The sequence below is a fragment of the Diabrotica virgifera genome, chromosome 7 (genome assembly GCF_917563875.1).
Source record: "Diabrotica virgifera virgifera chromosome 7, PGI_DIABVI_V3a".
Taxonomy (NCBI): domain Eukaryota; kingdom Metazoa; phylum Arthropoda; class Insecta; order Coleoptera; family Chrysomelidae; genus Diabrotica; species Diabrotica virgifera.
Window position 1 is genome coordinate 54,137,650 of NC_065449.1, and position 25,100 is coordinate 54,162,749.

A 25,100-nucleotide genomic window follows, 5' to 3' on the forward strand; every position below is an offset into this window, starting at 1 on the left:
TTGGTTTTAAATATATATAAACATGTTAAAGTAAGTGTAAACGAAGAATATTGACTGTTTAACTGTTGAACTATGTTAACGAATTCTGCATGTATTTAGTTAAGATTTCCTGAAGATTATCATGATATTTATTATATTTCTGTACAGAATGAAGACAAAACAAAATACATGGTCGTTTCAAAAGAGGAACGATCGTGAATAAGGTAGAATGTCACTCTGTCTAAACGATCATAACCTCGAAGTGGTTAAAGAATTTCAATGTCTTGGAGCAACAATCTCCAATGACAATAAAGTACGCGAATAATGTCGGACAACAGATCTTTTCTGAAGCCTTTTTCTTTTTGTATTTCTGTCATTCCATCTCTTGTGATAATGTCCAGCAGTGACACCACTTCTTCAGGGGTCTTGGTAGTGGTCTTTTGGTATTGGGTTTAGAAGACCAGTTAACTGATAAAATTGCAATAGAACGAGGAGTACGACAGGGCTGTATTTTATCTCCACTACTATTCAATATTTACTATGAATGGATATTTAAGGAAGCTTTAGACGGTTGTGCGAAGGGAGTATTAATAAATGGTGAATGGTTGAATAACATTAGATATGCAGATGACACCATAGTTTTCGCCGATAGTCTGAATGATTTACAGATATTAACAAATAGTATAACAGAAGTCAGCATCAGATATGGATTAGCTCTTAACATAAAGAATACCAAATTTATGACAATTAGTAAAAAACCAATATTAAACGCTCAACTTACAGTCAACCAACAGAATATCAAAAGAGTTGAGCAATATACATATCTGGGTACGAATTTAAATAGCCAATGGGACCACTAGACAGAAATTAAACAACGAATAATAAAAGCGAAAGCAGCATACGTTAGAATGAGACCCATTTTCAACAGTCGAGACATATCATTAAAAACAAAATACCGTCTGTTGAAAAGCTAAATATTCACAGTTCTACTCTACGGAATGGAAGCGTGGACACTAACTGCTGCATCTATGAATCGGCTCGAAACTTTCGAAATGTGGTGTTATAGGCGCATCTTACGTATATCCTAGGTTGACCGAATTACTAATGTGGAAGTCCTGCGTAGAATGGGGAAAGAGTGTGAAATTCTCATAACCATCAAAACAAAAAAATTAAAATATCTAGGACATGTAATGAGAAATCAAGAACGTTAGGCCTTCTCCAACTGATTCTCCAAGGACAGGTAACTGGTAAAAGAGGACCGGGAAGAAGACGCATTTCCTGGCTTCAAAATTTACGAAAGTGGTATAACAACACTACCACTGAACTGTTCCGCGCTGCGGTAAACAAAGTAAAGATAGCCATGATGATCGCCAACATCCGGAACGGATAGGCACTTTAAGAAGAAGAAGAAGGTATTGGGTTTATGTGTTTGTGATTACTTCGCGATTCTTCCTAGGTCCATCCTGTCGACATAATCCCTATATTATGGTTGCCTTGTTGACTTGTTTTTTCACAGTTAAATAATTGTTTTATGTAGCTATCGATGGAGAAGTATTCCAGTAGCTTAAAAAAGGAAAAAGACAGGAATACTATGGCATTATGAGAGAAAAAGTTTTCTAGTAACACCACACATGTAAATTTTACACACAAAATTATACTAACATACAATATGTACAAAAAGTTTTGGAACAAAATACATGTATTTATCGATTTTTTTTGCTAATGAATAAATTTATTTAAATACTAACTAGTTATTATAACTTACAACTCAATACTTAACTAAATTAAACTATCAAATTATGGGGAGTGCCCATTCTTCTCTACTAGACGCAAATTTGTTCGAATATCTTTGATGAAGTCCTGGGCGCATTTCAATCAATTTTCTTAGTTCTAGTCTCTATGATCAACTTTCCTAAACAGTAAAGCCCAAAAATCCTCTATTGGGCGAAGATTATCTTTTGCAAGATTATCGTTTTTGGAAACAAAGGATATTTGGTATTGTAGAAGCCAGTTTTGGATATCTCTTAAGTAATAGTATGATGCTAGGTCTGAAGGAGTTGCCTCTTGAGAGTATTTGGGGCACAGGCCTCTTTCGATATTTAAAACAATTTCTCCTCAATTTCAACGATATCGTACTCTTAGAAGATCTGTATTGACAAGCCAATCTTCTAGTCTCCATTCCAAGCTGGTATTTTGCTCTTATCGTCAATCTCTCCGACTTCTGTGAAGTAGTCTGCAGTAAATGCACGTGGTTTTCCACATGTTGGTAGATTCAGCCAAGGTATTCGCTGCTCGCACTTTGTTATTTTTATATAAATGGTTCTGCGTGAATTGTTTTGAAATATTCGACAGATTTCAGCTTCGAGTAGTCGCCCAATCAACTTCTAGTAACCCAATAAATGACCGTTTTGGAGTGTAATTTTCAGTGGCAACTCCGAATTTCATGAAAATTTCGATTTAGGTTCTACTTACCCTCCACTTCAAAGTTGAATTTGTGCCGTGCGTTGGTTGCTTTTACTTGGGGGGTGACAGTCACCCCTTCTCGGGGGGTGAAAAATGCGTGTTTGAAATAAGCCCGGAAATGGATAAATTTACAGATTATAAGCAACTTTCGTTCTGTAAAGTTTTTTACATAAGTCAATACTTTTCGAGTTATTTGCGATTGAAAATATTGATTCTTCGACAAAAAAACTACGTTTTCAGACCGTTTTTCGCAAATAACTCAAAAGTAAATATTTGATCGAAAAAAATATTCTCAGCAAAAGTGTAGCTTATGAAAATACGAAAAAAATGGTTTATCAGTAAAGTCTTATAAATTGAGTAAGAGCAAATTTGAAGCTCATGAAAAATACGTTCTTATTCGTCTAATTCCAAATCGAACAATTCAACGCGAAATCACCGAACAATTAAGCACTTTTCGGGAACAGCTTGTTAACATTTTTAAAGTATCTAAAAAAACCTTTACATTTGTTTTTTACAAAAGTTTCTAGCATCAGAAATAAACGAGTTCCACTGAAAAAAAACTTTTTTTGGTAAAAAAATCGTGAAAACCTCCCTCTATTTAGCACTCTAAATAGAATTAATCGTTACCGCTTTACCATTTATTTTAACTGTATATGTATTGTTTATATGATCTCTAAGTTTGATTGGTTTGAAGTGCTTATTTTTGAAAACATTTTATTTTATAGTAAAAAAAGTTTCTAAAAATGTTGGAAAAATTTCCTTTTTTCAAAATAACTTAAAAGTATTAATGATAAGAAAAATCTTAAAGAGTAAAAAAAGTAGGTTTTGCTATTATAAATATGCTAGTTTCATTTTGTTTTTTCGTAAGACAAAAATTGGTTAAGATATTGCTGTTTAAAATTTGCATACACTCGTGATTAGTGACCCGTTCAAGCTTTTTCAACTATAACCCTTTCAAAAATAAGCACTTTAAACCGGTGAGACTGACTGATCATATAAAAAATAGATAAGTAAATAAATTGTTTGAAAAGCGGTAACGATTAATTTTATTTGGGGAGCTAAAAGCGGGGAGATTTTCATGATTTTTTTTACAAAAAAAAGAGGGCCAACTTTATTTTGAGCGTTACCCGCTTATTTTTAATGCTAGACACTTTTATAAACAATTAAAATAAAGCTTTTTATAAACACTTTAAATAAGTTTGAATGGACTTTTCCCAAAAAGTGCTTAATTTTTCGGTGATTTCACCTTGAAATATTCGATTTTTAATTAGATGAACAAGAACGTATTTTTCATTAGCTAAAACTTTGTTTTTACTCGATTGATAGACTTTACTGATACACCATTTTTTTCGGTTTTTTATAATCTACACTTTTGCTAAGGATATTTTTTTCGATCAAATATTTACTTTTGAGTTATTTGCGAAAAACCGTCTGAAAACGTGGTTATTTTGTCTAAACATTTTCAATCGCAAATAACTCGAAAAGTATTGACTTACATAAAAAAATCTATAGAACAAAAGTTACTTAGAATTAACCAATTTATCCATTTCCGGTCTTATCTTGAACGTATGATTTTTCACCCCCGAGAAAGGGTGACTGTCACCCACCAAGTAAAAGCAACCAATGGCACAATTTCAACTTTGAAGTGGAGGGTAAGTAGAACCTAAATCCAAATTTTCATGCAATTCGGAGTTGCCCCTGAAAATTACAAGGTATCGCCGTATTTCCCGTTTATTTACTGGGGTATACATACTTTTTCATATTTCTAATTCATTCTACATCCTAAAACGAAAACTTCAAAATAAATAAATCTTAACTGACAGTAGACAATTTAAACATCCTTTTGTTTCCAGAGGCAACTCGCTATTATTTTGTTTTTGTTAAAATTAAAGCTAATGAATATTGTGCCAAAACTTTTAGGACATAAGTACGTTATAAGCAAATTTTATACGAGTATGTAAGTCCCAAAATGATTTCGTTATCGGTAGTAAAATGCAATGATTATTGTACCAATTAATAAGTATTGCTCTAGGTGCAAAGCTATTTATTATAGATACACTTAGTTCATTTATGAAATAAACACAATTAATGAAATTTTCTCAGATGGGTGTTATTTATAGCTTATAGAACAATGATAATTATCTCTCAGTACCGTCTGATAGCCAAAGTACTCTTGTGTTTACAACCAATTTTTCCACGGCATTAAAGTAATCTGATATGAACAGATAAATTATATCTATTTTTTTTTTATTTCAATATAGCAGATTTACTGAAATTATTTAAAAATATTAAATATATATTATATGTAGAGACAGAAAGCGAGAGAGAGAGACAGAGAGAGAAAGAAACAGAGAGAGAGAGAGAGAGCATACAAGACAACAAGGGAAATTAAAAATACGGAAGGAGTGACTCCCACTGATAAAGAAGAAATCATGATAAGATGCAAAATTATTTTCATCATCACGAAAGTCTGTCGATACTTGAAAAAAGCATCAACAAAGTATAAATTATAAAATAGTTGAGAAATAGAAGATATGTACAAACGAGAACCTGGGAGAAATTACAAGAACATTGGGAAAGGGAGGGAAAGAACGTTAAAATAAAGTTTAACAACTAATAACAGAGGAGAAGTGAGGACATGGAATAGACACATAGGAGATCGAGAGGAATTGATATATGTATTCAGAAAACATAAATGAAAACGATAAACATGAAAAAGACGTTGCAATAATGATAAGTATCAAAAAAGGGAATAATGTTTTATTATAGTGGTAGGCAACATTTGAAAGAATTAAAATGGACGAGAGAGCTGTAAGGTAACACAATATATTAGTAATTAACGTTTACACCGCTACAAACGAAAATGATGAGGAAAAGGACGATTTCTATCAGAAACTCCAAGCAACATACGATAATGTGAATAGTAAATACAAACGAGATATACATAAAAATAGTAAGTATAGGCATAAACGCCAAAGTAGGGAATGATATTAAAGGACATAAATCAGTTATGGGAAAGGCAGGATTAATAGAGGGAAATGATAATGAAAGTCTAATGATACACTTTTTCAAAACTGCCAAATTTAACAATCAACAATTTTTTTGTTCTTAAAATTTATTGGCTAAATCGTGTTGTGAAACTAATTTAAAAAACTGCTTAATGAAAGCTTGTGAGCTTGAAAGAGATTTTTTTGCTTACAACAATCGTTTTCCTTGGTTACAAATTCAGTTCGATAAAGCAAGTCTTAATCTTAATTGCTCCATAATAAAAATAATAAACAAAAATTTATTATATTCAGAGTTTTATTTTCAAATTCTTTTTATTATTTATTTTTTTTTATTATTATTTGTTTTGCCCCCTTATTTTTTCTGCCAAAATATAGTGCCTTCTAGCCAGCTTCAATTCTGTCTAAATAAGAGTTTTATGTTTTTATGACATGTTTTAAAAATATACCAAACTTGAAAAAAACTTTATGTTAAAGGAAAATACTATTTTTAGAGCAATTATTGTATTGCTTTATGTTAACCTACTTTTTAGGTATTTTAAAAATATTGATCATTTATCGTACAAAATAAGGGTGAAGTTATTACCCTATTAACGAAAACCTTAAACTTCTATTCGTTAGACAGACATTCTTAGTTTCATATTTTAATAAAAAGGATACTAAAACAGAAATATCTAAACAAAATATGTAACCATAAACTTTAAACTAGAGCTAAAATAAGCAATATATGACTTTTCGAAACATATATATTTGCGGAAATTTATATTTTAACATCTAAAATTTTGTCATATGACCGGTAAAGCGAATTAGGCATATCTGTTAGATTATAGTATTTAACTAACATTGATTTATCAGAAATAGCATTCTTAAGTTTAACAATAGACCTCCAAATTTTAGAAGTACTCATTAGCTCTGCTCCGGTTGCTTTTTTAGTCTTTGATATTATGATCACCACTATGAGTTCTAATATTGTTGCACTACGGATTCTCATAGTGCTACATCCATATTATGGTTCGGTAATTGACTTGTAAGTGGGCGGTATCTTTCTGTTCTGTTCTAATCATTTGTTATAATTTTGAAAGAAAAATTCAATAAATCATTTTTTGGCTAATAAACTTTTTCAATGTTTGTTGACGACTTTGGAAATTCTTTATCTTTTCTTGAAATTCTGCCATTCATCATTTATATATCTTCTTTCTATCTCTCAAATACACTCTAAATAATTTCTCTTATCTGAGTGATATTATTTATGAACTAATGACAAAAATATAAAAAATTAGTCAAAATAACGTTTACCTTGAGTATGTTTACGTCGATTATTCAAGAGTTCCAGTAGAATTTGAATATTTCGGAATATAGTAAGAGGTCCTGGTTGTAGTCTGCCGCGTTTGATTATAGAGGGCAAAATAAAAGGTAAAAGAGATTTAGGAAGAAGAGGAACCTTCTGGTTGCAAAACCTATGGGAATGGTTTAATCTAAGCTCTTACAACTATTTAGAGTTGCTGCAACTTACCATATTGATTCCAACCTTCGATACAGGGTGATTGATTAGTGGGGTAAAGCTCAATAGATCCGCTATAGTAATATATAGCAATAAAAGTTAATAACAAAAATATTAGCCACCTTTGAGCTTCACATTACAAAATTAGCTAGAATGTTACAGGGTGTTCGATAACACAGTGGCAAACCGTTTTTTTTAATGGAACACCTTATACAGGGTGTTTCATTAATAATTGTCCATTTAGTAACTGGAGAAACCTTATCACAAAATACGAAGATTTAACCGAAAACACTTAAATAAAATGTGGTTCCTTACTGAGTTACAGGGTGTTTTATCTAAAAATTTAAAAACTATTTTTGCTCAGCATTTTAAAACTATTCGACGTATCCTTTTCATACGTGGCAGAAAGTGCAACTACTAGACACTCTACGAAATTATGATAAACAAACGTTTCTAACTACTACCAGAGGCGTACGACAGGGGATGGTGAATGGTTGGCCCTTCTCAAATTCTACGCCACTTGAGAAATTACTATTTTATTACCATTTTTAGATTCTACAATACTTTCTACGTAAATAATATACTCTTCATTGGTAACGATAAAGTCATTAGTTTTCGAGATATTTGAAGTTAAATATGAAACGGCACAGTTATTTTGATTAATTTATATGATTCATATGATTAAAATATAAAAATTATTTGTACCCAGTACTTTAAAACTATTTGGCATATCCTTCTCATACTTGTCAGAAAGTGTAGATACTGTACACCCTACAAAATTAAGATAAATAAACGTTTCTAGCTACTACCAGAGGCGTACGACAGGGGATAGTGGCTGGTTGACCCTTCCCAAATTCTACGCCACTGACGAAATTGTTATTTTAGTGTAATTTTTTGATTTTGCAATAGTTTTTATGTAAATAATATACTCTTCATTCGTAACGATAAAATGATTAGTTTTCGAGATATTTGAAATTAAAAATAAAGCGACACAATACACTGATCAAAATAACCGTGTCATTTCATTTTTAACTTCAAATATCTCGAAAACTAATGACTTTATCGTTACGAATGAAGAGTACATTATTTTCCTGGAAAGTATTGGAGAATCCAAAAATTGAACTAAAATAGCCATTTTGCCAGTGGCGTAGAATTTGGAAAGGGTCAACCCTTCAATTTCCCCCGTCGTACGCCTCTGGTAATAGCCAAAACGTTTGTTTAACATAATTTAGTAGCTTGTATAGTACGTATACTTCCTTCCAAGTATGAAAAGGATACGTCGAATAGTTTTAAATTGCTGAGCAAAAATAATTTTTAAATTTTTAGATAAAACACCCTGTAACTCAGTGAGGAACCACATTTTATTTAACTGTTTTAGGTTAGATCTTCGTATTTTGTGCTAAGGTTTCCCCAGTTACTATATGGACAATTATTAATGAAACACCCTGTATTTTATTTTAAATTCGAAATTCTGTTAACTTCTCCATCACAAAAATATAAAAGGGTATTTACAAAGTTATAACCAATTTTATATGAAAATCGTAACAAGTTCAACTCCCTGTATAAATAAAAATAAGCAAAACAGCAATGGTTTATTAATGCTATATTTTTTTACTTGTTGTCAAAATTTTCAAGAATGATTGATATTGCTAATTTTCTTTATATCAAATACAGGGTGAGTCAAAACGCAAGTACATTATTTTCTCAGTAATTTTAAATGGAACACCCTGTATTTATATCACTATTGAAAAGTACCATTGCCGTACTTTAATTTTTAGGTAACATTCCCTGTCTAAATTTATTAGTTTTCGAGATATTTTCATTTTTCAATGGACCTGTAGCGTGGCCACCCAAATCACCAAAATTTAATAAACTGGGCTGATTTTTTGGGGTTACGTTAATAATGAAGCTTATAAAATACCTCCAACAACAAGGGATGAGATGAAAAATAGAATACAAAGTGTATTTCGATATGTGAATTTACAAATGCTTCGTAGAGTAAGTAGCTCATTAATTGATCGCTTTTAGGCGTGCATAAATGTGTTAGGAGGTAATTTTGAAAACCTTATGTAATTCAATATTAAAAATAATTTAGTAAAGGTAGCTTCTAATTTTTTTCTAACATGTTTTTTTTGCAAAATGTATTACTGATATAGTTATTTTCCTAACAAGTGCAGAAAGTCATTCTTTTCCGCACGCGACTGCAGATTGCCGAACGACGCGAAGCGGGAGTTCGGCAAGCAGTCGAGTGCGGAAAAGAGACTTTCTGCAAGAGTTAGGAACAATATTTTTTCTAAGTCTTTAATAAATTACCAAATCTTAATCAATTAATTAAATTAATATGAAAATACACACAAATTAATTCTTTGACAAGGTTGTCAAAACCAAACTTTCAATATAATTAGTTAGCATGACGACGATCTTGGTTTCCATGGCGATGATTCAAAACGACTGTTATTGTCTACCGATTTGACTTTCGAATATTATGTCAAGATAATTTTATTTCATCGAATTGTCGCGTTAATTTCATTAAAACAGGAACACAATAAGATATGTTTGAAATAAATTAGTAAATAATATCTAAATATTAGTTTATTGCATGTATTATAATTGCTTTAAAGCCAATATTAACACGCGTGCGAAAAAGTAAAAACCGCCTGCGGAAAAGTAACACGCGTGCGGAAAGTGAAACTTTCTAAACTAAAATGCGTGCGCGAAAGTAGACATTTTTGCACGCTCGTAGAAAAAATTATTTTTCGTTATTTATTTGTTACATTGTTACATTTACATATAAAAGTAGTGTTTAATTGTCTTTACAAAATGTTATATTTTGTGTTTGTGTGTTTTTTTTGTAAAATTTATTACTAATTTTCTTTCTTATTTGTTACATTTACATAAAAAAGAAGTTTTTAATTGTTTCAAAATGTTGCATGTTTTGGTTGTGTTTTTTTTTGTAGAATGTATTACTAATAAATTATTTTTTCCGCAAATCGCCAGGAAATTTTGACATTCCTGTCAAAATTTCTTGAAGAAAAAGTCAGGACTTCCTTACTGTAAGGAAATGTCATTTCCTTACTGTAAGGAAATGATATTTCCGTACAGTTGTTAGTGTTCTACATAAATGATAGAAAACACATTGCTATTAAAACCTTGTAAATTACCTTAATCATTAAATTTTCTTTATCTGGAGCTTCCTGGATAAATTTTTCAATTTCTTCCTTCGTTAAAATCTTAGATTTCTTTGCCCTATAACCTTGAGCTTGCCGTTTCAATAAAGAACGAAGTTTTGAGTATGTAGATATATCTACATTGTGTTTAAGTGCAAGGGTTGACTTCAGCATTGAATAATTGGCCCATAATGTTGAAGATTTCATCTTTAAACAAAGGTCTAGGAAGTATGCCATTACAACATTTTCTGAGAAAGAACTCGTATTTTTACTCATGCGATAATCCATAAAACGTCTGTATGCATTTTCGTACTTTTCTCTTGATTTCTTTGGCAATAATTCTAATGAAGCAGTATTCACTGCCTCAACCAGCTCTGGAGGAGTCCCAGGAATGGAAATTTCATCATCACTTATCATTTTACTTTCGAGAACACCAGCAATTAAATTTATAAGCGTCAAGTTTAACAATTCAACCTCAATACGTTTCCATAGTAACCCAAGTAATTTTATTAGGAATTTCAAAGCACCATTTATTTGGGAATAAAATTATCGCGTTTTTTTTAAATCAATCAATATCTGTCGAATTTTAACGATTTGCGGAAAAATAGTATGTTTACCTCGTAGGAAAAGCCACATTCCTGGACTCTGTGTTGCTAAGTCTCGGCTTGCGCCTCGACTTAGCAATCTTCACAGTCGTCCAGGAATGTTAAGCTTTTCCTACCCGGTAAACAATGTACTATTACTTCTTTATTTGCTACATTGTTACATTGATTACCGGATTGATAATCAGTAATCGTTAATTGTCAATTCGGTCATGACTTATTTAGATAAATTTATACACCTAAAATAATTTGCCCTGAAAATTGCTCGAAAACTAATAAATTTGGACATAGGGAATGTTATATAAAAATAAAGTACGGTAATGTTACTTTTCAATAATGATATAAAATATAGGGTGTTCTATTTAACATTACTGAGAAAATAATGTACTTGCGTTTTGACTCACCCTGTATTTGATATAAAAAAATTTGCAATGTCAATAATTCTTGAAAATTTTGACAATAAATAAAAAAATATGGCATTAATAAACAATTGCTGTTGTGCCTATGTTTATTTATACAGGGAGTTGAACTTAGTAAGATTTTCATACAAAATTGGTTATAACTTTGTAAATACCCTGTATAACATAACAAACCTTTATATTTTTGTGATGGAGAAGTTAACAGAATTTCGAATATAGAATAAAATATAGGATGTTCCATTTAAAAAAAAAAAACGTAAGTTTGGTCTGCCATTGTGCTAGCGAACAACCTGTAACATTCTAACTAATTTTGTAATGTGAAGCTCAAAGTTTGCCAAAAGCCACAATTTTTGTTATTAACATTTATTGCTATCTATTACTACTATAGCGGATCTATTGAGCTTTATCCCACTAATCAATCACCCTTTAGAAGATGGAAACTTAAGAATAAGAAAAAATTTAGGAAATTGTATACAATACGCAATATCAATGTGTTTTAGCATGTAATATATATTTTATATAAAGAGTTTATCTGATTTGTAATGGTTCTACTTCTGCCTATTCTTTAAAGTAACTAAAGTCGGAAAAATGAAAGATTACCCATGAACGATCACATCAATCACTTATTTTATATTTGCTGTCTTTTTCTATAAATAACAACCGTTTGTGATAGATAAAGACAGCAAATACAAAATAAGTGATTGATATGATCGTTCAAGGGTAATCTTTCATTTTTACGACTGTTATATCCTTTTCGTCTTCCTTGTTTTCCGTAACCATAAATCCCGGATTTAAATATGACACAAAAATAATCAATGTAGAAAAAACACTAAATCAAACAAACACTATAAATTCAAAAAATACTATCATCATGGTTATTTATGTATTAAGAACGAAAAGTGATACATTATTGCTTGAGAGCGATAATTACTCGAAAGCAATAATGTCACTTTGAGCTTGTAATACATATAACATTTTTTCTACAATCACTTAATTTTTATATCTTTCAGTTTGAATGTTCAATGTGTTTTTATTGTATGGTTGTACGTTGCTACGGACAACGCGCGTAAAATCAAACTTTACGCGCTAGAGCGATAACGTGACGGTAGTCAGTAAACGTCAACTTTTGTTGCCATTGACAAGCAAAAAAGTCTTCTTTATCAAGTGATTGTAGAAAAAGTATATTTAAAATTGAATTAATTGAATTTTATAGCAAACTTCGGTACACAAATTCTCATCCGTATCATCCACTTAGATAAATGGCAATAGCAATAGAATATATTGCAAAGACCTTAAAGTTAAATATACAGTAGACTTATTAAAAAAGTGTCTTAATAAGACATAATTAAATTTTAAAAAGTGGCATTGAACTTTAAAAATATGAAGAAATGATGTGGTCAAAATCAATCAAAGAAAAAATAAGTACTCACTTAGAGGCTACTAATTGAAGTAAAATTTTATTTAAAATTCTATGGACAACAAATTATCTATGGACAACCAAAAAAGATTACAAACAATATGGAATCTACTAGGTATTCCTGATAAAATTACCGATATGAAGAAAATCAAATGGATTAAGAATATTTTGCCTTGGAATAAGTTAACAAATAATCACCAAAAAACTAAAGACCATGCGCCAAATCCGACAAGAACATTCATCAAAATTTCGATTATATTGATTTATGTCTGGGGAATATCATCATTTTGATATTTTGTTTACATTCTGACCCAGATTTTATGTCCCAGATACAATGTTTTAATATTTCATTTGTTTAGTTTTGATTGCAGTAAATTGACCGTATTTTGTACTTTATCATCCAATACATGATTTATTATCAAAACCGTTTAATTCGTATTTTAAATCGATCTTCCCATACACTGTAATTGATATTTGGGGAAGTAGTATAGCTGTGTTATAACACCAGATCAAAATAATGTACTTTTTAAATTTGTTTTCCACAAAAATATAGTTACATAATAATTATATAAAGTTGATTGTGTTTATCAGCATTTATTATAAAAATAGCCGGTTCAACTTTCGATTGAAAAATCGGAAACATCGATTACAAGACAATTTTTATTTTTTTTTTTAATATAAAGAAATACGAAAAAATTGTGTCGAAACATTTTTGCATAATTTTGTTTATTCTAGCTCATTAATAATGCCAGCTTCAAGTACATATTTATTGATAAATTAAAACCATTAGAATAAATTCAATTATATAGCTCTATGGTGCAATATTTAAGATATGTTTTTTATTGTCTATTGTATTTTTTTTGCTTTTATTCAGACATTTTTTTAATGGAACTTTGGTAAGAACCGTGTAAATAATAAGTATATTTTAAAGGTATTTTGTCAATTGTGAAAAAAAGTTTTTTAGGGTATTTTGGAAATATAAAAAAATACTCACCTAAGCAAATAGTTGCATAAAAAACTATAAGCGCTATAAGTTTCAAGTAGACATAATTGAATATTAAAAATTGGAATTCAATTTTTAAGATATGAAGAAAGGGTCTGGTTAAAATTATAGAGCAAATTTTAATAAAATGAGAAAGGTGCTCGTCACAAGAGATTTGAAGTTGGAGTTAAGGGTTAGTTTGACTAGGTACTACGTTTTCTCGACTTTGTTTTATAAAACAGAAGCTTGGATAACACGGCATCAATGAAAAAACTAGAATAATTCGAGTTGTAGCTGTACAGAAGAATTCAGAAAATATCGTGGACAAAACACGTCACAAACAAAGAGGTTCTGAGAAAGATTAATAAAGAAGTGGAAATCTTAAATAGCATCAAAACAAGAAAACTAGAATATCCCGGACATATTACACGTGGATAGATACACAACTTGCTCCAATTGATCATGCAGGGAAAGATTCAAGGAAAAAGAAACATAGGGAGACTCAGAATATCGTGGGTGCTCAACCTGAGAGAATGGTATGGATGTACATCCAATGACTTTTCAGAGCAACCGTCTATATAGTCCGAAAAGCTATGATAATTGCCGACCTCAGTCACGGAAATGAACCTTGATGAAGAAGAAACAAGTTGACAAACAATACGGAAGCTGCTAGGTATTCCTGACAAAATTACTGAAACGAAGAAAATCAAAATGGCTGACGAAAATTATGACTTAGCATAAGTTAGCACATAGGTACCTAAGCACCAAAAAAATATAGACAATGCGCCAAGTACGACAAGAACATTCATCAAAATTTCGATAATATTGATTTATGTTTGGGGAATCTCATCATTTGATATTTTGTTAACATTTTGACCCAGATTTTATATGTCCCAGATACAATGTTTTAATATTTTATTTGTTTAGTTTTGATTGCAGTAAATTGACCGTATTTTGTACTTATCAAAATCAAAATCATTTTATTAATAAATCATTTCATAATTAAATATATTTTGATCTTCTATTATAAACATATTATCCACATTATTTCCCCAAATATCAATTAAAGAGTATAGGAAGGTCGATTTAAAATACAAATTATTCGTATTTTAAATCGATCTTCCTTTACTCTGTAATTTATTTTTGTAAACATAATGTGGATAATGTTTATAATAAAAGATCAAAATATATACTTTTTAAATGTTTTCCAGCAAAAATATGGTTACATAATTTATTACGTTATTGTGTTTATCAACATTTATTATTAGCCGGTTCAACTATGAATTGAAAAATCGATAACAACGATTACAAGACAATTTTATTTTATTTTTTTTTATATAAATTAATTCGAAAAAATCATGTCGAAACATTTTTGCTTAATTTTGTTTTGTTTATTGTAGTTGATTAATTACAGCTTCAAGTATATTTTTATTGATAAGTTAAATCATTAGAATAAGTCTGTACTGATAAGTAAAAAGGTCGTAAGTCAAAAATATTTTTGACTAGGTTTTTTAGTAAGTTTTAAAAATTGATAAAGAGTGATGAAAAGCCATTGAATTTCAACGCTAAGTTGAATTTAATAGATAATAATTTTAAAATATAGATGAAAATGGGTCGACTCTACTATTTATCAATTTTTTTAACGTACCTACTTAAACAACTGACTCAAAATCGATATCTTTGACTTAAGACCTTTTTACTTATCAGCACAGAAATTTAATTAGCTGTATAGTGCAATATTTAAGATATTTTTCTGGTTGTCTATTGTATTTTTGATTTTACTCAGTACTTTTTAAATTTAAGTTCTTGGTAAGAATAATGTCAATAAGAAATATATTTTAAAAGCATTATGTGAATTTTGAAAAACACTTTTTTAAAATTTATTAATTACAGCTTCAAGTACACTTTAATTGATAAATTGAATTATTAGAATCAATTTAATTAGATATATGGTGCAATATTATTATTTAAGGGCGTAGGCGCAAGATTTCGCGCTGATGTGTTTTAAATGCATTCATTTTTTATATAATCCTGAGAAAACTAAGCATTTTTGAAAAATTTAAACGCAGAATGAAAGATTGCATCCTTACCGAGAGCTGAAAGTCCCTGAAAACTTCTGATATGTTTATTTTAATAAGTTACAGAGGTGACAAAAAAAAGAGAAAATTTAGTGTGATTTTTAATTTCAAATATCTCATTCAAACTAAACTTTTTGGTTATTCTAAGGAACTTTCGGCCCTCAGTAATGATATAATCTTTCATTCTGCGTTTAAATTTTTCAAAATACTTTTTAGCTTTTTCATGATCCGAAAAAAAATGAATGAATTTAAAACACATTGGCGCGAAATTTTGCGCTTACGTCCTTAAGATATTCTTCTGGTTTTCTATTGTATTTTTTTGTTTTTAGATAGTATTTGGTTTCATTAAAGTTTTAAATGGTCAATAATAAGGGTATTTTAAAGGTATGTTGTCAATTCTGAAAGATTTTTTTGGAAATATAGAAAAACTACTCACTTACACATATAAATAGCTGTAAGGTGCACTATTTAGGATATTTTTCTAGTTTTCTATTGCATTTTTTTGTTGTTATTCAGTATTTTGTTTTAATTGAAGTTTTAGTAAGAATTATGTCAATTATAAATATATTTTAGAGGGATTTTGTCAACGTTTTAGGGAATTTTGGAAATATAGAAAAACTACTCACTTACACATATGGTTGCATCCAGTAGATCAAGGACGAGTGGTGCCAGTAGTAGCATCACTCAAACACATCCTAGAAAACTGCCAAACCAAAGAAAAAACACAGAAAAGCACGTCCTGTAGTAACTGGCGCCTCACACTTTCAAACTACCCGTCGCAAAGCGGCACGAGAGCGCGCTCTTTTACAATACGAAAAACTCACCAAAAGACGCAACTTCATTTAAAAGCAGCACTCGGTCACTTGGACTTGGAAAAGCTCGAGAGGAACAGATAGAGCCAGCGTAATACAAACCTACGTCGTACGTATACGTTCCAGCGGTAACGGTGATAACACAATGCTAGGCGGCCGTGGATCCAAACGAATCATTGCCCCACTCTTTTACTCACTCGTATACACACCTACCCTTACCTGTGTGCTTCCGGCTGGCGCGCATGCCCGATTTTCGGAATATCTTTTACAAAGCTTACAAATTAAAATTTTATCGGATAATCTAATTGAGTTTTTAGAATTTAGTCGCTGATTATCTGGAACTGATCGATCTGGAAGGATTTTTATCGCTTTTTCATCTGAGGGGAGGGCGTTAAAATAATGAACTTGGAATGCTACCGTCGCCGAAAAATGGGAATTAAATTTTTAGTCTCTAGGGTTGGTACGTTCAACAAATACGTTCAAGTAAGTTGTGTAAAGCGAGCTATTTGAAGAAGTCACTGAAAAGCGACAATCTATGTCTACAGAGTGATTCATTAAAAATACAATATCTGTGTTGTAGATTCCAGATCTCAAAATATGATGATTTTGTCTAACATGTCTTATACAAATATTGCTAATTTCCGAGATAGCCGGTGTAATGTTTAGATATGGATTTTAATTTTGGCAATAATGTTGAATGCGGTCAATATTTATATTTATACCTTGACAATTTTATTTGGCACGACGATTGCTAATTTAGACTTTAATTTAGCATCGCTAAAAGAGGGCGCTAGTAACTTTTTGGGTGAAATAAAGGTAAAATTAAATCAAAGAAACGTTAGATTATACATAAAAGAGAATTAATATTTTTGTAAATTAATGCCTTCATTTGTGGCCACATTGAAAAATCCAAAGGATTGAAATCAGGATCTGTTGCTGGCCAAGCAAACTTACTTTCACCACCAATCCATCGATGTGAAAATTGCTGATTTCAGTATTGACGAACTAATAATGAATAATCTGGTAGTAACCCGTCTTGCAAAAACCACATGTTTTGCCTTATGGCGAGAGGTAAATATATCCTCTAATAATTCGTGTAAATGATCTTGAAGAAAATCTAAATACAGGGGGCCATTTAAATTGGTAGGCAGTTCAAAAAGACCTGTTAAATAATCACATATTATACCATATCAAATGTTGAAGTTAAAGTCTTGCTGAAAATGGGTTTCTCTCTATTACGCCAGTCAATGGGAGCAAGAATAGGATATTACCTCCGAATTCTATCATACTGCATGGATTTTAGTGAAATTTTTGAAATAGCCTCTACTCTACATATCTCCTATTTCAAAGTCTACCCTATGCTGATGTGCATTTTTATCTTGGGGTGGTTCCCACCCCTTCTCGGGGTGGAAAGTTTTTTCGTTAAAATAACCACGGAGGTAGCTAGAGAACCTCATTCTAAGCAAAAACTGTTCTATAATTTTTTTTCGAAAACTCAATACTTTTTGAGTTATTCGCGGTTGAAAATTGGCTATTTTCATTGAAATATAACACCTTTTCGAACAGTTTTTCGCGAATAACTTAAAAACTATGCATCTAACTAAAGAAACTATATAAAACATTTTTGTAGCTTATAAAGAAACAAAGAAATTCGTTGCATCATAAATGTTCTAGTTATAATGCAAAAAGAGATATGGTAGGTGAGAAGAGTTTGTTTCTTTGGTGCATTCTCAAATCGGTGTATTCAACTTGAAATAACAGAGAAACGGTTGATTTTATGTGTATAATTCTACCACTAACTTTTGAAGTGCTTGGAAAGACCTTTAAAATAAGTAATATTAAATGTCGATTATATTCAAACTAAACGAGATATGCTGCAAAAGAATTGAGGACTATAAGAAAAAATGAGAAGTACATTTAACCTCTTATCCACCAGAATCTAAATGCATCGTTTTTCTTCTACAGTACCTACCTTTTAGTATAGTGTTATTTCGATAAAAGATACAGTAATGAAAAATAAAACAAAATTTTTATCTAAAGAAACCCTAAATTTTTGTGCGGTATCTTTTTTCGCATCTTTTATCATTTTCAAATTACACGGAGAAAAATAAAGAATTTTAAGAAAATTTAAAAATGCGCTCTATAATTTGATCTTATTTTTTTTCAAAAACCGTTTATTTTAAACTCGTCCAACTTTTTGAACATAAAAACAACACTATAATAAAAAGTATTTTAGAAGGAAAACGGTCATGTAAATTCTGATGGATGAGGGGTTAAATTTATACTTCTCATTTTTTCTTAAAATACATGAGTCATCAATTTTTTTGCAGCATATCTCGTTTAGTTTAAATTTAATCGACATTTTATATTGCTTATTTTAAAGGTCTTTTCAAGCACTACAAAACATATTGGAAGCATTATACACCTAAGGTCGACCGTTTCTCTGTTATTTCAAGTTGAATACACCGATTTGAGCATGCATAAAAAAAACAAACTCTTCTTACCTACCATATCTCTTTCTAGTTATTATAACTAGAAGATTTATGAAGGAACGAGTTTCTTTGTTTTTTTATAAGTTATAAAAATGATTTATACAGTTTTTTTAGTTAGATGCATGGATTTTAAGGTATTCGCAAAAAATCTTGCGAAAAGGTATGTTTCAAGGAAAATACCTAATTTTTCAACCACGAATAACTCAAAAAGTATCGAGTTTTCAAAAAAAATTATAGAACAGTTTTTGCTTAGAATTAGGTTCTCTAGCCACTTCCGTGGTTATTTTAACCAAAAAATGTTCCACCCCCGAGAAGGTGTGGGAACCACCCCCAAGGTAAAAACGCACATTGGTATAGGGTAGACTTTGTTTCTTGAGCTATTCTCTACTTACTGTAAAAAAATATCAAGTTGATTGATGTATTAGGATGGAATTCAGAGCCAAATAACCTCATTGACTGCCCTATATGCATGATATGAGGATTTTCAGAATCCCACACATGATTATTTTTCCAAATAAATATTCCTCGTCTGGAAAATGTTGCCCCATTAGTAAAAAGAACAGTATCCAGAAAATCTGGGTTAATATTTTGTTGTATTCTAAAAATTTAGCAAATTGTAGACGCGCTACCCAAATTTTGCAATCTTTTACAAAGCTTACAAATTAAAATTGTCCTTCACATTACATTTCGAACATTTGTACTAATTGTAGTGGCATTTTCTGGCCGCTGATCACAGTTTAAAGAAGAAGAATAAGAAAAAAGAAGATATTAGGCTTCTTGACACGTGACGTGGGCACATCACTGTTTTTTTCTGTGCGCGGCTGATCACACGCGTGTTCGAAATAATTTTATAAAAATTGTTAAAAAGCGTTTAAAATGCCAAAAAAGGTCATCAAAGAGTGATTGTTTATCCCGAAAGCGGCGGAAATATGAAGAGTTGCAACAGAAATTGCTAAAGTTGAGAGAGAAAATGGATGAAAAGGACTCAGGTATTTATATGATATTTTTTTTGATTTTCTTATGGTAGTTAAATTAAATTTAGCGTGAATAAATAGCTATATTTATTAAATATTTACAAAGCGACAATTTTAATCAACTTCAAACATGGAGACTTTTATTTTGTTGTTATCAATATATTTTTCTGTTGCCATAGTACCTGTTTTTTCTCCATCTTCCTGTTCGAATAAAAAACAGGCACTATGTTGCCGGACTGCACTGGTTTTCCTATTAATGTTTATTTCGTAGAAAATGGGTTAACATAAATGACATGCAAAAACGTCACATTTTGCAAAGAAAAATTATATTGTTTGTCTCAATAAGGGTGCCTTGAGGTAGTCCAAAGTAATACAGACTAAATAATTAAGGATATAACAATAAATCAGAGGGTACTTTTAAGTTGCCCAGAAAATCTTTATGATTATGTGACCTGCTTCTATTTCTCAGAGGCACTTTATATTAGCCCAGAAGTATAGAATGGAATATATTTTTATTTAACTAATTTTACATATTTTACTTCGAATTTACATCACAAGAATAGCAAGTTACTTACACAAAATTTGTGTTTGGCTTGTCTTCAAACAATAATACTAGGGGAGCGGGTATGTTTTAATAGCCCAGAAAATCTTTATGATTTATTTGAGATGCTCCTATTTCTTAGGCTCTATTTTATAGTAGCCCAGAAATTTAAAATACAATACATAATATTTATTTAAATATTTTTTTGTACATTTTACCTTGATTTCACTTTTCAAGCGTAGCAAGTTTACTTACACTAAATTTTTGTTTGGTTTTGTCAAAATATTAAAAATAATATTACAGAAACCATTGTGGAGGTGCATAGCCCGTCAGTTTCACTAAATAATACAGACAATGAGATCCAATGCAATTTGAGCATAATTGAGGATTTTGTTTTTACAACCAGCAGTACTTATTGAGGAGTCGCAACAACAAACAGAAGATTTTTTCATTAGAGAGGTACTTACACAGAAAGAATCTATTTCTCTAAATATGATTAACTTAATTGGGGAAGACCCATCAAAAACTAACCTTAATGCTTCTGAAATGTTGCCAGATGTAGCAAAAAGGCTAAACTATTCTCTTTCCAAACGCTTAGACAAAAGTATTGTGGGTAAACTTACAGAAAAATTCTTACCTGCTACAAACTGCGAAAGACTTTGCCCACCTCAGTTGAATTCTGAGGTTTTATCTGCCATAAAAGATAAAAATAAAATTAGGGAAGATAAATACTTGCAAACTATGCAAACAATTTTAGCTGCAAGTATTATGTCCCTTTATAAAGAGGTCGAATTAGGATTAAACAAAAAAAAAAAAAGGAATATCGAAACAGATGCCAATTCCATAAACTTCAATATAGAAGTGTTTTATAAGATGTCCTTGCACAGAAGATTTTTGCTCAGTTCTTCATTAAATTTAAAATTTAAAAAATTATTAGACGAGCAACCTATAGATAAATATTTATTTGGGGAGAATTTGATTGAAATATTGAAAGAAAGCAAAGATGCAAGATCGGCAGTTTTTCAAGTCAGCTCTATAATGAAGCCACAAAAAGCCACTTTTTGTCCGAAGACTGCGCCACAACGCCAAGCTGTTTTTACCACTCAGCATACAACAAGAGTTCTTCCAGAATCTAACAACTTCAATCAGCAGAGTTTAAACTTCAATCCAGCCTCAAACAGACCAAGATTTCGACAAAGCCACTACCCAAATCATCCTCAACCAACATCGAGATACAAACAGTCGAGCAGACAACAGCACCAAAACCCAACCAGAACAACCAGGAGGTCATACTAAAGGTAAATAAAAAATCAGCAGGAAATGTGGCTAATTATTTTAAAAACCGGAAAAAGATTACTTCAGACATCAAAGTTTTAATTTGGGTCCAAGGTTTTAATATTTTATTTAAAACAACACCGTCTCAAGAGAGAGCACCAAAAGTTTTTCATAGACCCAAATGAGTCGTATGATTTAGCTCTAAAACAATTACTTGATAAGGGAGCTATTTCTCCTTCTTCACATACAAGAGAGCAATTCCTTTCTTCATATTTTCTAGTGCCCAAAAAGGACGAAAGTCATAGATTTGTTTTAAATTTAAAACAGTTAAATTGCTTTATAGAAGCCCCACATTTTAAGTTGGAAGACTATAGGTCAGTTCTCAAGCTCATTTTCAAGGGTTGTTTTATGGCAAAAGTAGATTTACAAGATGCCTATTTTGCTATTCCCCTTCATGAAAATTTAAAAAAATATATTTAAAATTTGAGTACAAAAATATTCTATCATTTCAACTGCTTACCATTTGGTTTGAATATCTCGCCTTTTATATTTTTTACGAAAACCTTAAAACCAGCCTTAAACAATCTAAAAACAAGAGGCTTTACTTCTGTCATTTTTTTAGATGACACTTTACTGATTTCAAAATCATATTTGAAATTTAAAGAAAATATTGTTGAAACTTGTTCAATGTTTTCCCGCCTGGGATTTACTATAAATAAAGAAAAAGTATACTTTCACCCACACAAATTATAACTTTTCTTGGTTTTACGTTTGATTCTAATAAAATGATATATTTTGCTCCTGCTGACAAAAAAGAAAAAATAATTAATAGTATTCAGACCATCAAAAATAAAAGTACATGTATGATAAGATCATTTGCAGCTTTAATCGGTCAGTTGGTAGCAGTTTGTCCTTCAGTTAAATATGGAACATTATACTTAAAAAATTTAGAAGAAGAAAAGTGGCTTGCTCTTTCTAAAACTAATAGTTTTAACACAAAAATGACCATACCTAAATACTTGTAAAACGATTTCAATTGGTGGTTAGGTACATAACATACCAATTAGTGAACAAAATATAAAAGAATCTAATTATGTACTTGAAATATTTTGTGATCCATCTATTTTAGCATGGGGAGCATGCGGTAATGATAATAAAACTCATGGTTTTTGGAGTTATGAACAGCGAGAACTACATATAAATGTTCTTGAGTTATTGGCAGCATATAATGACTTGAAATCCTTTTCCAAGGAATATAGGAATTGTAATATTTTGCTAAGAATAGATAACACAACAGCTGTATCTTGTATTAACAAGATGGGGAGTGTGCAATACCTAATCTTAACAACATTTGCAGAGAAATTTGGCAATACTGTGAAAATAGAAATTTAAAATACTTGCATCTTATATCAGTACAAAAGAAAATATTATTGCTGATTCAGAGTCAAGATCTTTGAAAATAGGAACAGAGTATTCTTTAAGTGATAATTGTGTTAATATAATTTTTAAGCAGCTTCATATTCCAGAAATCGATTTGTTTGCCACATATCTTAACAAAAAATGTGCAAGGTATGTATCTTGGAAACCTGACCCCGAATCGGAGAAAGTTGATGCCTTCACTATAGATTGGCATGGATTAAAATTTTATGCTTTTCTACTCCACCTTTTGCTATTATTCCAAGAGTTTTAGAAAAAATCATATGTGACAAAGCAGTAGGAATTGTGGTAGTAGCAGAATGGCCAAATCAGATTTGGTAACCAACCTTTAATAAACTGATATCAGGCAAAAAGATAATTTTAGGACCTGATAAAAATTTAATTTTGAACCCTTTTAGGCTTTCATATCCGGGACACCAACATCTTACCCTGATTATCGCATGTTTGTCAGGCAAGATTTTTTAAGAAAAGGTATTCCTGAGCATTCCATCGCAATTGTGATTGCATCTATTACAACAAAAAAAACTAAATTTACATGATACAGTTTTCAAGAGAAGGTGGAGGTATAGTATAGAAAAAATATGGACCCTTTTGCTTATGAATTCTCAAATATTATTAATTTTATTAAATATATCGTAGATCAGGATTATACATATAGCTCTACCAACATTCATAGAGCTGCATTGGCATTGATAATAGATATACCAGAAAATCATAAAAACATGTTTAAAAAATTTTACACAAGTATATATAATCTCAAACCTTCTGGACGAAAAGTATTATTTATTATTGGATAGACAGTTCCGCCCTTGCTCAATGACGGGAAAAAAACAAGCATCAAAAATACACAACATATATTTGTCAGATTGTCATTAATATTATTAGATTGATTGTCATAATATAAAATCACATTTTTTAACAATTTGTAATTAATTTTTTAGCTGAATACAAGAAGTTTTTAATATAATATATTACAGTCCATTCTATCAGAAGTTTGTCCATAACATTTGGTACCTTCGAGCCCGAGAAGCATAAAATTGTGTCCGATCGAACCCGATGATTGAGACAATGGTCTAATAGATCCAGATGGGTATGAAGATTATTAGTTTTTGAAGAATTTATGATTCAGCCAGATTGGATCCGCTCTGCCGATTGAATTAAATGTGAGGTTTTTCCATTTATTATCTTGATTGTTCTTTGTTTATCCTTCATATTTATTTCCTTTCAACAAAGTGCCAATAAATTATTAGATTTTTGAGGATTTTGGGGTTCAATTAAAAATTTTGATTTTGCGCATTGAATAGTTGATTTATAACCTATAATTTTATTTAGCTAAAAAATAATTACTTATTAGATTGATTTGTACACCTTTGTGTGTATGCAAATATGTATTTGAGTTGATTTGGAGTATTAGTTTGTGGAATGCTATACGATTTCTGATTATTATTAGTAGATATTGCTATTATTATTGGATTTATTTAAATATAAATGATTATAGGACCATAGCCAATATTCGGCTAAGTTTGATTATTAGATAAAAGACAGATTTAGATTTGACTTTTATTACTTGATTGCTTAACGTTGATTTTTGAGTTCGTACAATTAAATAATATTATTTGCTACGTATTTTGATTAATATAAAGCTAAAAATGCCTATGAAAGCTTCTGATTTTCGTCAATTATATCGCAAAAGAGATATAATTGAACAAAGATTAAACAATTTTATTAAATTTATAGAGTCGATGACAAATATCGCGATTAATGATTTAAGCGAAGACCATTTTTCGCATATAGAATTGAATACAGAAAGAACTGAAAGTTTGTTTACTGAATTTGATGAAATCCAAATGTCAATTGAATTAAATTGTCAGGATCAAGATATTCAACAAGAGTATGCGAAAAGACAACGATTAGATACTATATTTTCAAAAACTTTGTCTAGAGCAAGAACGATGT

General features: G+C 30.5%; 1 protein-coding gene across 3 annotated transcripts in view; it reads right to left on the reverse strand.

Annotated features, from left to right (window-relative positions):
• Positions 1-25,100, reverse strand: part of LOC114334647 (uncharacterized) — a 702,930-nt gene that overhangs the window by 345,273 nt on the left and 332,557 nt on the right. Inside the window, exon 1 of one of the 3 annotated variants that reach the window (XM_028284755.2) lies at positions 16,244-16,589. The exons of 1 other annotated variant lie outside the window; for it this stretch is intronic. In XM_028284755.2, coding sequence (XP_028140556.1) covers positions 16,244-16,257 — 14 coding nt within the window. In that variant the 5' untranslated portion in view covers positions 16,258-16,589. Of the gene's footprint in view, positions 1-16,239; positions 16,590-25,100 lie in introns of those variants that run through there. One more of the 3 variants, XM_028284761.2, reaches the window with a different exon arrangement.